Here is a 17,500-nt window from a genome sequence, read left to right as displayed (position 1 = left end):
AGACATCATCCCTTCCTTAGTTTCTTACTATGCGATCTTGTGCTTCTAAAGTCATATTCTTCTCTCAGGATCAGTTTCTCATTATCCACTTCATCCATTCCGTTAATCAATTTATAAACTTGTATCAGATCCCTCTCTCTCTTCTCTGCTCCAAGGTTGGTAGATCCATTGCCTTTAGTCTCTCCTCATATGCCATCCCTTTAAATTCTGGAACCATTCTTGCAGCCATTTTTGTAGTCTCTCTAATTTTCTTATGTGTTTTTTTTATGGGGAGTCCACACAACTCCTGCATATTCCAATCTAGGTCTTATTTTAGTACTTATCAATTTCTTCATCATTTCCTTGTCCATATAGTGAAATGCTACTCCAATATTCCTTAGCAAATTATACGTCTCTCTGAAAATTCTATCAATATGGCTTGTGTGTGTGTGTGTGTGTGTGTGTGTGTGTGTGTGTGTGTGTGTTGCTTGATGCAATATTTTTAGGTAATTTTTGGTGCGTTTTGGTTAGGTAATGTTTGTCTTGTTTCTTCCATATCTCCCTCCACAGGTCCTCCTGGCTTTTCCTTCAGTAGACTATTTCCTCCATGTTTCCTCCACCTTCCCTCCAATTTTGAGTCTCCTATCTCACTTCTATCATAGTCAAAATAGTACTTTTCTAAATCTCACTTCAAAACCTGACAATTTTTCTCATTTTTCCCTCCACCACCTCCTTTTCTTTCCTCCATATCTCGCTCCACACACCAAGCTGTGTACTGTGCTGGTGTGTGCAGGTGTTGGAAAGGTTTCTGCAGGTGTGGTGTGTGTGTGGTACATGTGGTGTGTGTGTAAATGTGTTGTTTGTTGTGTAAACTATATTTTTTGGGTGTGTTTTTTTTGCGTTTTCCAGTGTTTGCAAAGGGTTGTTTGTGGTTTGCTGGTGTGTGCAGGTGTGGGAATGGTGTGTGCTGGTGTGCTGTGTGTTTGGTGAGTGTGGGGTGTGTGAAAGCATGTTTTTCTTACAATTTTGTCTCATAAACCTCAATTTTTTCACTTGATTTAGAAGAGTGTGCAGTTTTAAATGTGGACATAAAAGTGTGGACGATGAGAATTAATGGAGATTGAAAGCATAGGTGCATTTGCATTGTGTTTTAATGGGCTAAAGAAGGCATTATGGGTATCTCCTATCTCAAAGCCCACCAACTATTTGACTGCTAGTGTTCTTATTGATGTAGTGATAATTACTCCTGCAGTGTATCACTTGTGTCACTATGTATCTTGTATTATCACTTCACTTATTCACTTATTCTCTATGTGTCACTGTCAAGCACTTCACTTACTTACCCACTGCTTCAATAACACTCTGAATTTATGGCCTCCGCACACTGAAACACTAAGGTCTCTCTCTCTCTCTCTCTCTCTCTCTCTCTCTCTCTCTCTCTCTCTCTCTCTCTCTCTCTCTCTCTCTCTCTCTCTCTCTCTCTCTCTCTCTCTCTCTCAGATATTAATCCAGTTTTATTTATTTCAGATTGTGTTAAGAATATGAAGAAAGACAGACCAAGACAAGAAGAAGAGGAGGAAGAAGAAGAAGAAGAAGAAGAAGAAGAAGAAGAAGAAGAGGTGGAAGAAGATGAGAAGAGGAGAAGAAGAAGAGAGAGAAAAAGAAAAGGTAAAATAATAAATATTGTCATTTTATAAATTTTTTTTCTATTTCTCTTCTCTCTCTCTCTCTCTCTCTCTCTCTCTCTCTCTCTCTCTCTCTCTCTCTCTCTCTCTCTCTCTCTCTCTCTCTCTCTCCTCCTCCTTTTCCTTCCTCCTCCTCCTCCTCCTCCTCCTCCTCCTCCTCCTCCTCCTCCTCCTCCTCCTCCTCCTCCTCCTCCTCCTCCTAATACTATTACTATTATTACTATCCCATTGTGACCTGTGTGACCTCTGATCTTTTGCCACAGGACTCCTGGACTGCGACTTCACTGTGACCCGAGAGGAGGTGGCCACTCAAAGCTGAGGTCACACGGCTTCCTTCCTTATGCAGGTCAGTGGTGTGGTGTGGTGTGAAGTGTGGTTAGGTTAGGTTGGGCTGGATAAGATTTTGAGGACATTTTGAGGCAGTTTGGCATGTTTGATGGGTATTTTAAAATAGTTTGGCATGTTTTAAGGGCATTTTAGACAGTTTGGCATGTTCTAAGGGCATTTTAGACAGTTTGGTATGTTTTGAGGACATTTTAGACAGTTTGGCATGTTTTGAGGGTATTGTAAGACAGTTTAGAGGCCATGTTAAGACAGTTTGGTATGTTTTGAGGACATTTTGTTACAATTTGGCAGGTTTTGAGGGCAATTTATAACAGTTTGGCTGGTTTTGAGGGTATATTAAGACAATTTGGGAGGTTTTAAGGAAATTGAAGATAGTTTGGCAGGTTTCAAGGCCATTTTAAGACAGTTTGGCAGATTTTGAGTGCAATTTAAGACAGTTTGGCAGGTTATGAGGATATATTAAGAGTTTGACATATTTGAGGGCATATTGAGACAGTTTGGCATGTTTTAAGGGCATTTTAAGACAGTTTGTTTGGTTGAGTTGCGTTCAGTTCAGTTTACAACATAGTGAAGGTGACTCAATGTAAACAGTGCATCTCTCATTACAGGAAAGTCAAGCCAAGCCAAGACAAGCCACGCCACAACACAACACAAGCCTTCTACAACACCTACAGCCATCAGCAACACCCAGGGTACAAGACAACACCTAAGCCATGAAGAAGAGTTAGGATAGATTAGCAGTTTGTCATGTTTTTTTTTTTTTTTTTTAAGGACATTTTAAGACAGTTTGGCATGTTTTTATGGTATTTTAAGATTATTTGGCATGTTTTTGATGGCATTTGAAGAAAGTTTGGCTGTGATAATACCATTTTATTGACATTAGGAAGGGTGTATGGAGGTGACAATATCAATGGGCACAGTTTTCACTATTTTAATCCCCACATGAGTTTGTGAAGCAAGTGTTGGATTCTCAGGACAAAGATGCAGTGTGCTTGTTAAGAGATTCACTCAGCGCTCACTCAATCATTCACTTACTGAGCTCAGAAATGAAGAATGTGCATTGTTGCTGCTTGTGTGTTCAAAGGGCTATATTCAAAAAATTTTCTCCAGTGTACACAAATGTTAAGGTAAAAATTTGTCCCAGTACTGATGGCGTAAAAATGGTGAAGACTGTGGCCATTAATCTTCTGATGTCTATAAGCTTTTCCTTATGTCAATAAAATTGTCTAATGGTACACAGATCTCAGGGTAAAAATGTGTCTCAATACTGAAGGGGTTGAAATAGTGAAGACTGTGGCCATTAATCTTGTGATCTCCATACACCTCTCCTAATGTCAATAAAATGGTCTTAATGGTACACAAATCTCAAGGTAAAAATGTCTCCTAGTACTGAAGGGGTTAAAATAGGGAAAAGACTGGCCATTAACCTTGTGACCTCCATAGACCCTTGCTAATGTCAATAAAATGGTCTAATGGTACACAAATGTTAAGGTAAAAATTTGTCCCAGTACTGAAGGAGTTAAGATAGTGAAGATTATAGCCATTATTCTTGTGCCCTCCATAGACCCTTCTTAAAGTGAATAAAATGGTCTAATGGTACACAGATCTCAAGGTAAAATGTGTCCCAGTACTGAAGGGGTTAACATGCCACATTATCCCTTACACAGAATGATTATTTAGGTTACAACTTTGCCCACTAAGACTAAGGTAACAGTAATTGTAATGGGAGGCACTGCAAGGTTTTCTTCATTTTCAGAATTCTTATTTATTTATTTATTTTTCTGTCAGCTTTATTTCTCACCCAAAATTGTTAAGCTGCTCCCAAGGGATAATTCACCCCCAGTTTGGGAACCACTGTCTTGGAAGGTCTCATAAAAATACTGAATTTCTGTGGCAAGGTGCTGGAAATGTGTGTGTGTGTGTGTGTGTGTGTGGAAAGTTTTTTTGGGGTTGGGTTTTGAAATAAGTTTGTGTTTTATACTGTGAATTTGTTTATGTGAAGATTTTTGTGTTTTGAAGTGAGGTGAGGCTGTGTGGCAGTGTGCATTAGGATCTGGTGAAATGTGTGTATATGTGTGTGTGTGTGTGTGTGTTCACTGTTTGATCTGGTGCAGTCTCTGACGAGACAGCCAGACGTTACCCTACGGAACGAGCTCTGAGCTCATTATTTCCGATCTTGGGATAGGCCTGAGACCAGGCACACACCACACACCGGGACAACAAGGTCACAACTCCTCGATTTACATCCCGTACCTACTCACTGCTAGGTGAACAGGGGCTACACGTGAAAGGAGACACACCCAAGTATCTCCACCCGGCCGGGGAATCGAACCCCGGTCATCTGGCTTGTGAAGCCAGCGCTCTAACCACTGAGCTACCGGGCCGTGTGTGTGTGTGTGTGTGTGTGGAGTGTGCAAGATTGGTTAAGTGTGTGTGTGTGTGTGTGTGTGTGTGTGTGTGTAATTTTTACAGGGCCTGGGCTTTATACTCGTGTGGCCCCATCTCCATATCTACAGTCTACACACATCCAACTTTCCTTTAAAACTATGCACACTCCTCGCTGACACCACCTCCTCACTCAGACCATTCCACACCTCCACACATCTCTGTGGGAAACTATATTTCTTCACATCTTTCAAGCATATTCCTTTTGGCTATCTTTATACTATGCGATCTCGTAGTTCTATTTAAATTTTCCTCTCTCAACATCATTTGCTCATTATCCACTTCATCCAAACTGCTCAACAGTTTATAAACCTGTATTAAATCTCCTCTTTCTCTTCTTTGTTCCAAGGTAAGCAAATTCATTTCTTTTAATCTTTCCTCAGGTCATTTCTGCCAATTCCGGAACCATTTTTGTTGCTATTCTCTGCAATCTCTCCAACTTCCTTATATGCTTCTTTTTATAAGGGGACCAAACCACCCCAGCATATTCCAATCTTGGTCTAATTACCGTACTAATTAATTTCTTCATCATATCTTTATCCATATAATGGAAGGCTAATCCAATATTTATAATCAAATTATATATTTCTCCAAACATCTTGTCAATATGAGCCTCAAACTGCCCATGGTCTTGTATTATCACTCTCAAATCCTTTTCCTTTTCCACCTTTTTCAACACTACTCCTTCACCCATCTTATATGACCCTCTTGGCCGTCTTCCACTCTTCCCCATCTCCATTACATGACTTTTGTTCAGATTAAATTCCATCTCCCACCTCTTGCTCCACTCCCAAATCCTATCTAGATCTGCCTGTTAAATTTCACAATCTTTTCACTCTTCACACACCTACACAATTTCGCATCATCCGCAAACAAATTAATATAACTGTTTACTCCTCTGGCATATCATTAATATAGACAAGGAAAAGTATAGGTGCCAGCACTGAACCTTGTGGGACTCCACTCTCCACCACCAACCAGTCCGACTTTGCATCCCTTATTACCGTTCTCATCTCCCTCCATCTCAAATAGTTTTCCATCCATTTTAACAATTTTCCCTTCAGTCCTCCATAAATCTTTAATTTCCATAGCAGTCTCATGTGAGGTACCTTGTCAAAAGCTTTTTTCAAATCCAAATATACACAGTCCATCCATCCCTCTCTCTCTTGTATTTTGTCAACCACTCTCAAAATAAAAGCTCAGTAGATTTGTTACACATGACCTCCTTTTCCTAAAGCCAAATTGATGATCCGATAATAACTTATGATCCTCCAAGAACCGTATCCAATATTTCTTTATCACCCTCTCACAAATCTTACCGACCACAATTGTTAGTGACACAGGTCTATAGTTAAGAGGCTCTTCCTTACTGCCTCCCTTATAAATGGGCACCACTTCAGCTCTTTTCCACTCCACCGGTACTTCCCGGTTTCTAATGAGCACCTTATAATATCATATAATGGATCAATCAATTCTTCTCTACATTCCTTCAATAATTTTCCTGAAACTTCGTCTGGTCCCATCGCTTTATCATCTTTAAGTTCCTCCAACATTTTATATAACTCCTTTTTAGGTATCTTAATGTCATCCATGTGCACATTTCCTTCTACATTTTGAGGCTTTACAAACATTGTTTCTTTAGTAAATACTTGTTGAAACCTATTATTTAGCAATTCCGCGATATTCCTAGGGTCATCTACTATCCCTTGCTCTCCTTTTAATCTTTCAATGGACTCTCTCTTTTAAGTTTACCATTTATGAACCTGTAAAACAATTTTGGATGTTCCTTACTCTTGTCTACAATATCTTTTTCAAATTTTCTTTCTTCCTCCTCCTTACCCTCACATACTCATTTCTCGCCACTCTATAATTCTCCTTATTTAGTATATTCCTGTTCTTTTCTATCTTTTCCAAGCCACATCTCTCATTTCTTTAGCCTTAACACAAGTTGCATTAAACCAATCCTTTCTTCCTTCCTCTCTCGGTTTATACTGTGATACAAATTTCATAACTCCTTCTTTATAATATTTCATAAAAATCTCATATTTTTTTTGCACTTCTCTGATTTGTAACATCTCCTCCCAATCTAATGTTCTAAAATAATTGTTCAAATTTTGTGTGTTCATCTTACTATAATTCAATCTACCACTCCTGTATGTCTCATCTCTCCTTCGCTGTGTTATTGCCATCTGCATCTCCATAACCACATGATCACTCTTCCCCAATGGACATTTATATTGTATATCCGCACATAGGTACACTTCTCGTGTTAACACCAAATCCAGTCTAGCGGGTTCATCATCTCCTCTATATCGAGTATTTTCTTTCACCCTCTGTTCCATCATATTTTCCATCATTAGATTAAGGAATCTCTCTCCCCATGCTTCCTCTCCAACACCACTTACTAGATTTTCCCAATCCACTTCTTTACAATTAAAATCTCCTACTAGTATCACCTTTCTTTTTCCAGTTTCCACTTTGCAAACTCTGTAAAGTATCCTTGATCATATTGTCGTATTCCCTTAATGTCCAAGAATTTGTTTTAGGAGGTATATAGGTCACCATGATTATTAATTCTTTTCCATCACTTTTTAACCTTATGCTTATCACTTCTGCATTGTTCTTCCCATACCAAACCTTATCCACATTTATCTCCTTCTTCGTCATAATCATAACTCCTCCTCCACCTTTACCCTCTCTATCCTTTCTCCATATATTATATTTATTATCCAAATTTACCTTTGTTTTTTCATGTAATTTTGTCTCCGTCAAACACACTATATCAGGCTTGCAATTCTAATCTACTTGACAGTATTCCATCTATATTAGTATACATTACGGTCCACCTACTGGTCCCTCTAGGGGTTCCTCTGCATTCCTTCTTTCCACATACCATTTTTTGACTCTCTCTCCTATAACTCTCCAAAAAAACTTTTCCTTTTCCTCTTCAGACTGTTCATTATTTTTTCTTCTTGCCTCTTCCAACGATTCAATATATCTTCTCCTCTCTTCCTGTGTGTGTGTGTGTGTGTGTGTGTGTGTGTGTATGCTCACACTACAAGCAGAGCGGTCCGGTTAGGTGTTCACACAATAAGCAGAGCAGGGTGACCTACACAAGAATTCTGGGTGTCCTCTTAGCCACAGAGCAGGTCGGGCAGGCAACAATATGATAAAAAAAAATAATAATAAATAAATAAATAGTGTCAAATTCCACAGTGTTTACCTGGAAGGACAACAAAAAATTTGACGATATATAAAGGAACGTGAAATTCTGTTGGTAAAGTCATTGTGTGTGTGTGTGTGTGGGCTCACTGATCTGTACAGTGTGTTTTTCTCTCTCTCTCTCTCTTCCTTCTTTCTTTTATGTTTCCTCTTCTTCCTTTCATTTTTCCTCAAGGGATGGAACAGCTGTAGGAAAATAAGAAAAAAGTGTTTTCCTTTCATGTATAGGACCAGAATATCACTTCCTTCTCTCTTTTCTCTCTCTTCCTTCGTTCTTTTATATTTTCTCTTCTTCCTTTCATTTTTCCTCAAGAGATGGAACAGCTGTAGGAAAAAGGAAAAGGGTTTGTGTTTTCCTTTCATATATAGGATCAGAATATCACTTCCTTTTCCTCTCTTCTTCTCTCTCTTTTTTTTTTTTTTTTTTTTTTTTTTTCGTCAGTTTCCTTTCATTTTTCCTCAACGGATGGAACAGGTGTGGAAAAAAGAAAAGTGTTTTCCTTTCATGTATAGGACGAGAATATCACTTCATTCTCCTCTCTTTTTCTCTCTCTTTTCTTTCTTTCTTTCCTCTTCCTTTCATTTTTCCTCAAGGGAAGGAACAGCTGTAGAAAAAAAAAAAAGTGTGTTTTTGTTTCATGTCTAGGACCAGAATATCACAAAATCAGCTTTTCTCAGCAGACTATTAATATAAAGAGTCAAATTGTACCAGAACTATGCACAGTCTGGTCATTGATTGTCATTTTGTTGTCAGCAATAAAGGCTCACACTGGTGGACACCTTGGCCGTGGGTGGAGTCGTGGAGGGCCGCTGGCTTCCCACCCACAAAAAATGTGCCACAATAATTATTTTGCGTCTGTACGTCCAAAACAATGTCAAAATTATTGCCGCTAGCAACCACTCTGCCCACTCTGCTTGTAGTGTGAACTTACCCTTAGAGTGTGCTGTGTGGGTGTGTTTGTGCTTGTTAATCACTTTTTTGTGGTTTTTGAAAGGGTATGTTAAGTTTTTAGGAGGTGTGTGTGAGGTGAGGGTGTGTCAGGGTGTCAGGGGTGTATCAAGAGTGTATCTTAGTCTGCAGATTGCTTCTATGAATTCAGTACTGAGACACATTTTACATTGAGATTTGTGTACTATTAGACCATTTTATTGACAATAGCAAGGATCTATGGTGGTCAGAAGATTAATGGCAACAGTCTTCACTATTTTAACCCCTTCAGTACTAGGACACATTTTACCTTGAAATTTTTGTACCATTAGACCATTTTATTGACATTAGCAAGGGTGTATGGAGGGCACAAGATTAATGTGTGTGTGTTGTTTTAAAATGTATTGTTTTCATGTATGTTATTACTATTTGATTGTTTATTTTGATTGCTCTCTCTCTCTCTCTCTCTCTCTCTCTCTCTCTCTCTCTCTCTCTCTCTCTCTCTCTCTCTCTCTCTCTCTCTCTCTCTCTCTCTCTCTCTCTCTCTCTCTCTCTCTCTCTCTCTCTCTCTCTGATTGTTGAAACAGTTTGTTTGTAAGATTGTGTCACTTCAAAACCAAACATTTTTATCTTTGAATAATTGTTAACATGAAAGAATTGTTTTAAAATATTTTGTGAAGTTGAAAAGTGTTTTAAAATTTTGCAAATATGAAAATTTGTGCAGATTTTTTTGTTAAGTTGTAAATGTTTATTTTATATTAAGTTGAAAATTTGTGTAGACTTTTCTGTATAGATTTTGCTCAGTTTTTATACTAAGTTGAATCTGTATAGATTTTGCTCACTGTTTTTATACTAAGTTGAAAATTTGTGTAGACTTTTCACTGTATTCTTTGTATATATAATTTTTTTTTTTTTTTTTTTTTATTAAAATATTTGTAGACTTCCTGGCAATGTAATAATGTAAAGAATTGTTAAATAAAAGTCTAGGGAGACTCTTGCATTTAATTTTAACTCCAATATGGATCTGCCTAATCTCCGGAGACTCTTTCGAGTATTTTTGACTTAAGTACATTTTTAGGGCCATTTGTGGGGGTTTTTAGGTCCATTTTCTGCATTTTTAGGGCCATTTGGGGTGTTTTGGGGTCCATTTGGGAATTTCCTGCATTTCTTATGGGTTTTTGGCCAGTAGTGCAGTATTTAGGGTCAGTTTGGGGTTTTGGCTAGTTTTTAACCATTTTCTGCTGGTTTTGGCCAGTAGTGCAGTATTTAGGATCTGCTTTGGTTTTTTTTTGCTTTGACCATTTTTGCCGTTTTTTGGCCAGGTATGCAATATTTTTGGACTTTTCCATAACTTTTCAAGGATAATGTGTCTTTTCTTAATTTACTCATTTTTTCACCCCACATTTTAATATTTTCACATTAGCTCATCTCTCTCATTTTCTTGTATTGCTATGATAAAAAAAAATGAAATTAGTTAGCGTGTTTTTATTTCTGGCCTGTTATTGTTTAGAGTGAGTGTGGGAGGTTGATGGAGGCAATATTGGTGTGTCAGACAGTGACCTAAGCCAGCCTGAGGCGACTACTGACTAGTCAGCCACAAATATTCCCAGGAAAGGAAATTCTCCAAAACAATAAAGATTTCTTCACAATTTATTATTCAATCATGACAACAGCTCCAGGTACAGTGACACCACCATAAGGAGGTGGTGGTGGTGGTGGCGGCGGCGGCGGCAGGCGTTGAATGGCAGGTCTGCGATGAATCTTTCACTGGACGGAGCCGGCGGTAGTGGTGGTGTAGCAGGTGTCTGGTGGCAGGGGGGTGGGTGGCCGGAGTTGGTAGGGTGATGGGGAGAGGGTCAGTGAACGCGCCGTCATCCACTCAACAAACTATTCTCCCTTAGCGGCAGCAGCAGCAGCAGCAGCAGCGGCGGCGGCGGGTGCGGGGCCGGGGGCGGCGACCATCACAGTGCGCGATGCAAGGCAGAGTCCTTCCCTGATCTTGAAACGGTGGCGGAGGCAGAGGGGTTAGTAGTGGGCGTTGTCAGTGAAGACAGTGCAAGGTACACAAGGCTCATTACCGCTGTGGAGTCAGGCCTTTGGATCGTCAACTCCTGTAATGGACAAAAATGAACAAAAAAATGAACTTGTTCACTAATTATCCCTACAGCTAACAGGCAACATTGCCCTAAACACTCCTTCACTGCCTCAATCAGCCTTTCACTCTTCATTCTACGTATTCTTGATACTACCACCACCACCACCACCACCACCAAACATCGAACATGAACATTAGTATCCGAGTTTACCAATTACCTACATCACTCTTGAACCTCTTAAACATCTACGCCCGCTTACCACTAAGAACTAATTTCAAGAATATATCCCCAAACTTACCGTTATACTACCACATCTCGTTTCTAATGCACGTACCTTGAAACACCAGCCCCGTTACGTTAAGAAATCCTGTCCACTCATTCTTTTCGCAGAGGTAGCCATTGTATAACAAGGGAACCACAACGACTTTTACCCGAAATATTTTAGCCTCAAATACAACTTACTTAAGGAGTTCTATAGTAACGCGACACGTTTAATCTCTTCAGCACCAAGACGCTTTTTCATATTCCTTCCGTTAGTACTTTATCTTATACAACTTCAGAAACTTACGCGAGGAATTAAAATAGTGAAGACACAGGCCATTAACCTTGTGACATCTATACACGCTTTGTAACAATAGAATTATCTAATCGTACACACGTCTCAAGGTGAAAATGCGTCACAGTACTGAAGAGGATAACTAATTCTTCCTTCCTACACAACTACAATGACCACGAAAACACTTCACTTGCCACGGTCATTACCCAAATCTATTCTGAACCCGTTACTCTAACCGCACTAGTAAATGAATGACCAAGTAAATTTAACACTCATACGTAGCGATGGTTCCGGATACATCCTACATAGACACGCAGACACCGTATAGTTAACCTTCCATTAGACACAGTATACGTAGCGATGGTTCCCGATACATCTTAGTTACATACAAGCAGACAGACACCGTATAGTTAACCTTCCATTAGACACAGTGCACATCCTACACATATCCTGTTATCCTTTTATCAGTCAAAATTCCTAACAACCCTCTATTGACTGACTAACAACTTCCTTCCTATCATCACAGCAAGTCAACGCACACTATTTATTTACATACACCACCAATCTCTCCGCTGTGCTGTGCTGTGCTGTGCTGTGCATCAAGCTTCCCGTTGCTATTACCACCGTTGCTGCACGTCACGCCCAACGCCAAGACACACACGGCCACTGGGCTGCGTAGACTCGAGGGGTCGGTGGTGGCGTGGAGACTGAAAGATGTAGCAGGCGTGGTGTCTGAAGTACTACTGCTCTCACTGCCATCCTGAGCTACTGATCTTGCTTCGTTCTCGTCTACCCTCCCCCAAAAAAAAAAAAAAAAAAACTGCCGATAAGGAAAGAGCAATTTGAGGCCAAACGAACATTATGAAACGCTGCCGGTGAACCGAACCACTGGTCCACCACCTGGATATAAACTAGCCACGCTCTTTAACGCCTTCCAAACCAACCGTTATTACACAAACTCAATTGCATATGTTTGTTTTATCAATCATTCTTATCTTCCGTGTAGTATTTAGAATAATACAGGATTTTTTTTTAAATTTTGTTGTAACATTTTGAAGCTTCCTTCGTTGTAAATGATTATGATAGATAATAATTCTCTCTCTCTCTCTCTCTCTCTCTCTCTCTCTCTCTCTCTCTCTCTAAACCCTACCTGTAAATCAACGAATAAAGATAAAAGAAAACGTATCATTAACGGGAAATTGATTATAATAGGTAATAATAATCTCTCTCTCTCTCTCTCTCTCTCTCTCTCTCTCTCTCTCTCAAGTGAACCATGCCTGCAAATCAACTAATCAATATTAAAAAAATGAAGAGTAAAAACGTATCATGAACGGATCACTTTTCTAAGGAAGCTTGAGTTGAATTGAGTTGTAATGATGGAAATGCAATAAGTTAGATGAATGACTGAGACGGAGGGAGGTGGAGAAGGAATTAGGAGGCAAACTAGTGGTGGCTCACACGAGTGAATGGATAGCTAACCCTTTCAGTACCGTGACACATTACGATATCCATGCTATATGTTTACTACTGGGTGATTTTATACAGCTTCACAAACTTACATAGGGATTAATATAGTGAAGACTATGGCCATTAACGAGAGAGAAAAAACTGGCGGAGAATACTGAAAACGTCTCATTTCATAGGGAGTGTTCATATTGTTCTAATGTAATGATGTGTGAAGGTTCCAATTTAGATTAGTAGAAGTAAATGACAGAGCCAGGATGTTCAGCGTAGCGTCTATAGAAGACGAGATAATTGCTGGTAAGTGTGTGTGTGTGTGTGTGTGTGTGTGTGTGTGTGTGTGTGTCTAGTTCATAGATTGACCAGTCAGCTTGTTAAGGCACTCGACAATATTAACCTGAAAAAAGAGAGTACAGTGCGTATGTGTGTGTGTGTGTGTGTGTGTGTGTGTGTGTGTGTGTGTGTGTGTGTGTCCGTGCATGTGTGAGTGAGTGAATGTTCACTGTTTGATCTGCTGCAGTCTCTGACGAGACAGCCAGACGTTACCCTACGGAGCGAGCTCAGAGCTCATTATTTCCGATCTTGGGATAGGCCTGAGACCAGGCACATACCACACACCGGGACAACAAGGTCACAACTCCTCGATTTACATCCCGTACCTACTCACTGCTAGGTGAACAGGGGCTACACGTGAAAGGAGACACCCAAATATCTCCACCCGGCCGGGGAATCCAACCCCCGGTCCTCTGGCTTGTGAAGCCAGCGCTCTAACCACTGAGCTACCGGGCGTGTGTCCGTGTGTGTGTGTGTGTGTGTGTGTGTGTGCGAGTGAGTATCTGAGAGCATGTGATATGTGAGTGAATATGTGTGTGCGTGCGTGCGTGCGTGATGACCAGCGTGCGTCCAGCGGGCGCCTACATTATAACTACGCCTTACCGTACACCAACACCACCACCACCACCACCAACCCCACCAGTGTCAGTAGGGGTGGGCAAGAATCGCTATTTTGGGAATCGCCGATTCCGATTCCAGAGGCTGTTGGAATCCCTGGAATCGATTCCAACACTCTGCCAGCAGAGCCTGCCTCCCGGGCGGCGTGGGGCGCGGGACAGTGCGTCATGTCATACAGCATTTCTCCCCTACTCCCTGCGTCCTCGATACCGGAATCGTTTCATGGCCTTCACGATTCCGGAATCGATTCCACCACTCTGCCATGGTGAACCAAGACACGAGTTTCCCCCCGAGAGCATTAGCTAGACTGATGCCGCAGGCATCTGGCATCAATCACCTGACGTCACAGGGTATCGACCAATCAAATAGTGTTTATCTCCCTTTAGGTGCCACTGCCCAGATTCCATTGGTTGCATTGCCTTTTGTGTGCATCAAATCTAGTGGAATCGTCAAGCTATGGAATCGATTCCATCAGTTCTGTGGCGGAATCGTTGGAATCGATTCCGGAATCGTATTTTGCCCAGGCTTAAGTGTCAGGAGCGAGTCGTCAACAGGCGGGGCACCTCCACAAATTTTAAACACAAACTTTTTCCTTAAAACGTACAAAGGACGAGTGAGGAAGCAAGTGAATTAATTGTGTTTTATGCGTGTAAGGACGAGTTCCTGTGCGTGCCATCACGTAACTCACGCCTCGGAAAGTAGTAGTAGTAGTAGTAGTAGTAGTAGTAGTAGTAGTAGTAGTAGTAGTAATAGTAATAGTAGTAATAGAAATAGTAGTAGTAGTAGTAGTAGTAGTAGTAGTAGTAGTAGTAGTAGTAGTAGTAGTAGTAGTAGTAGTAGTAGTAGTAGTAGTAGTAGTAGTAGTAGTAGTAGTAGTAGTAGTAGTAGTAGTAGTAGTAGTAGTAGTAATAGTAGTAGTAGTAGTAGTAGTAGTAGTAGTAGTAGTAGTAGTAGTAGTAGTAGTATGCAGCACGTGAAATACTAATTATTCTAATAACAATAGGTAATTCAAGCACTGTTCTTACCTTGAAGCACGACAGCCGAGTTCCCAATAAATTTCAAGACAGGAAACAGTTTTCGTATCCCTGACATGTCTAATACCTGAACGCATTGTCAGACAAGACAATGTACGCGGGAACAAGTGATGGACTCTCGTCCTTATGGAGAGCTCTGATATAACATGTGTGTGTGTGTGTGTGTGTGTGTGTGAGAGAGAGAGAGAGAGAGAGAGAGAGAGAGAGAGAGAGAGAGAGAGAGAGAGAGAGAGAGATTAAATTTATTTTTTTTCATTCTACAATGGAGAGAGAGAGAGAGAGAGAGAGAGAGAGAGAGAGAGAGAGAGAGAGAGAGAGAGAGAGAGAGAGAGAGAGAGAGAGAGAGAGAGAGAGAGAGAGAGAGAGAGAGAGAGAGGCTTTTCGGCGGGTGTTTTAGGCGGGACTTAGAGAGAGAGAGAGAGAGAGAGAGAGAGAGAGAGAGAGAGAGAGAGAGAGAGAGAGAGAGAGAGAGAGAGAGAGAGAGAGAGAGAGAGAAGAGAGAGAAACAATAGAGAGAGAGAGAGAGAGAGACCTTAAACAATATTTCATCACACACCACCACCACCACGACCATCACCACCACCACTACTACTACTACTACTACTACTACTACTACCACTACCACCACCACCACCACCACCACCATTGAGGATGAAAAGACACCATTATTAATTTCAACCTTCCTGTTTTATTTATTTATTCATTTGTCCTACAACTCTAAAATCAACATCATCATCACTGAAAATAATAATAATAACAACAACAACAACAACAACAACAACAATAATAATAATAATAATAAATAAATGCATGCATATATATATATATATATATATATATATATATATATATATATATATATATATATATATATATATATATATATATATATATATATGTGTGTGTGTGTGTGTGTGTGTGTGTGTGTGTGTGTGTGTGTGTGTGTGTGTGTGTTTTCTAATAATTAAATGACATTAGGAAGGGTGTATGGAGGGCAGTCCCAAATGCCTTCAAAACATACACACACTGTCTTGCAATGTTCTCCAAACATGACAAACTGTGTTAAAATGCCTTTAAAATATGTCAAACTGTCTTAAAATGTTCTCAAAACCTACCAAATTGTGTTGAAATACCTTTAAAACATGTCAAACTTTCTTAAAATGTCTCAAAACATGCCAAACTGTGTTAAAATGCCTTTAAAACATGTCAAACTGTCTTAAAATGTTCCCAAAACATACCAAATTGTATTGAAATATCTTTAAAACATGTCAAACTGTCTTAAAATATTCTCAATACATGCCAAATATTGTTAAAATGCCTTTAAAACATGTCAAACTGACTTAAATATCTTAAAACAAGCCAAACAGTTAAAATGGCTTTAAAACATGTCAAACTGTCTTAAAATGTCCTCAAAACATGCCAAACTGTGTTGAAATGCCTTTAAAACATATCAAACTGTCTTAAAATGTCCTCAAAACACGCCAAACTGTGTTGAAATGCCTTTAAAACATGTCAAACTGTCTTAAAATGTCCTCCTTTAAAACATGTCAAACTGTCTTAAAATGTTCATACCAAATTGTATTGAAATATCTTTAAAACATGTCAAACTGTCTTAAAATATTCTCAAAACATGCCAAACTCTGTTGAAATGCCTTTAAAACATGTCAAACTGTCTTAAAATGTTCTCAAAACATGCCAAACTGTGTTAAAATTGAACACTAAGGAACAAACTGTCTACAACTGTGAAGCTATCAAAAGCTGTCCAATTGTAGAAAGAAAATAAGGACCAATAATGATGTCTTCTAAAACTTTTTGCTCTCTCACAATCACTGCTTTCCAAAAAATGTAATTATTTCTCTCTCTCCCAGTCACATATCAGTCACTCACAGCCTCTCCCAGTCACATATCAGTCACCTGCAGCCTCTCCCAGTCACATATCAGTCACCTGCAGCCTCTCCCAGTCACATATCAGTCACCTGCAGCCTCTCCCAGTCACATATCAGTCACCTGCAGCCTCTCCCAGTCACATATCAGTCACCTGCAGCCTCTCCCAGTCACATATCAGTCACCTGCAGCCTCTCCCAGTCACATATCAGTCACCTGCAGCCTCTCCCAGTCACATATCAGTCACCTGCAGCCTCTCCCAGTCACATATCAGTCACCTGCAGCCTCTCCCAGTCACATATCAGTCACCTGCAGCCTCTCCCAGTCACATATCAGTCACCTGCAGCCTCTCCCAGTCACATATCAGTCTCCAGTCACATATCAGTCACCTGCAGCCTCTCCCAGTCACATATCAGTCACCTGCAGCCTCTCCCAGTCACATATCAGTCACCTGCAGCCTCTCCCAGTCACCTGCATATCAGTCACCTGCAGCCTCTCCCAGTCACATATCAGTCACCTGCAGCCTCTCCCAGTCACATATCAGTCACCTGCAGCCTCTCCCAGTCACCTATCAGTCACCTGCAGCCTCTCCCAGTCACATATCAGTCACCTGCAGCCTCTCCAGTCACCTATCAGTCACCTGCAGCCTCTCCCAGTCACATATCAGTCACCTGCAGCCTCTCCCAGTCACCTATCAGTCACCTGCAGCCTCTCCCAGTCACATATCAGTCACCTGCAGCCTCTCCCAGTCACATATCAGTCACCTGCAGCCTCTCCCAGTCACCTATCAGTCACCTGCAGCCTCTCCCAGTCACATATCAGTCACCCACAGCCTCTCCAGTCACCTATCAGTCACCTCACCTGCAGCCAGTCACCTATCAGTCACCCACAGCCTCTCCCAGTCACATATCAGT

At 40.5% G+C, this 17,500-nt stretch overlaps 2 protein-coding genes across 2 annotated transcripts in view; one reads left to right on the top strand and one right to left on the bottom strand.

Moving 5' to 3' along the window:
- Positions 1-10,241: 10,241 nt before the first annotated feature.
- Positions 10,242-13,837, bottom strand: LOC123502527. Its single transcript, XM_045251650.1, has 3 exons — positions 13,686-13,837; positions 11,813-12,050; positions 10,242-10,715 (listed from the first exon to the last, which is right to left on the bottom strand). The coding sequence occupies exons 1-3, from the start codon at positions 13,835-13,837 to the stop codon at positions 10,566-10,568; spliced, it is 540 nt and encodes a 179-aa protein (XP_045107585.1). The 3' UTR covers positions 10,242-10,565.
- A 93-nt stretch (positions 13,838-13,930) lies between these two features.
- The window catches only part of LOC123502526, a 6,034-nt gene continuing 2,464 nt past the window's right edge, over positions 13,931-17,500 (top strand). The window contains exon 1 of the mRNA XM_045251649.1: positions 13,931-14,010. Coding sequence (XP_045107584.1) covers positions 13,931-14,010 — 80 coding nt within the window. The remainder of the gene's footprint in view (positions 14,011-17,500) is intronic.

The sequence above is a fragment of the Portunus trituberculatus genome, chromosome 11 (assembly GCF_017591435.1).
Source record: "Portunus trituberculatus isolate SZX2019 chromosome 11, ASM1759143v1, whole genome shotgun sequence".
Lineage (NCBI taxonomy): Eukaryota > Metazoa > Arthropoda > Malacostraca > Decapoda > Portunidae > Portunus > Portunus trituberculatus.
This window is presented reverse-complemented; position numbering and strand designations above follow the sequence as displayed.

Excerpts from the sequence above, each read along its gene's own strand:
- LOC123502527 (XM_045251650.1), bottom strand. The coding sequence starts at position 13,837 with ATGACGCACTGTCCCGCGCCCCACGCCGCCCGGGAGGCAGGCTCTGCT. Across the intron at positions 12,051-13,685 it reads CCCCTACTGACACTGGTGGG|GGTAGACGAGAACGAAGCAA; the intron begins GTTGGTGGTGGT and ends TTTTTGGGGGAG. Across the intron at positions 10,716-11,812 it reads ACAGCGGAGAGATTGGTGGT|GAGTTGACGATCCAAAGGCC; the intron begins GTATGTAAATAA and ends TGTCCATTACAG.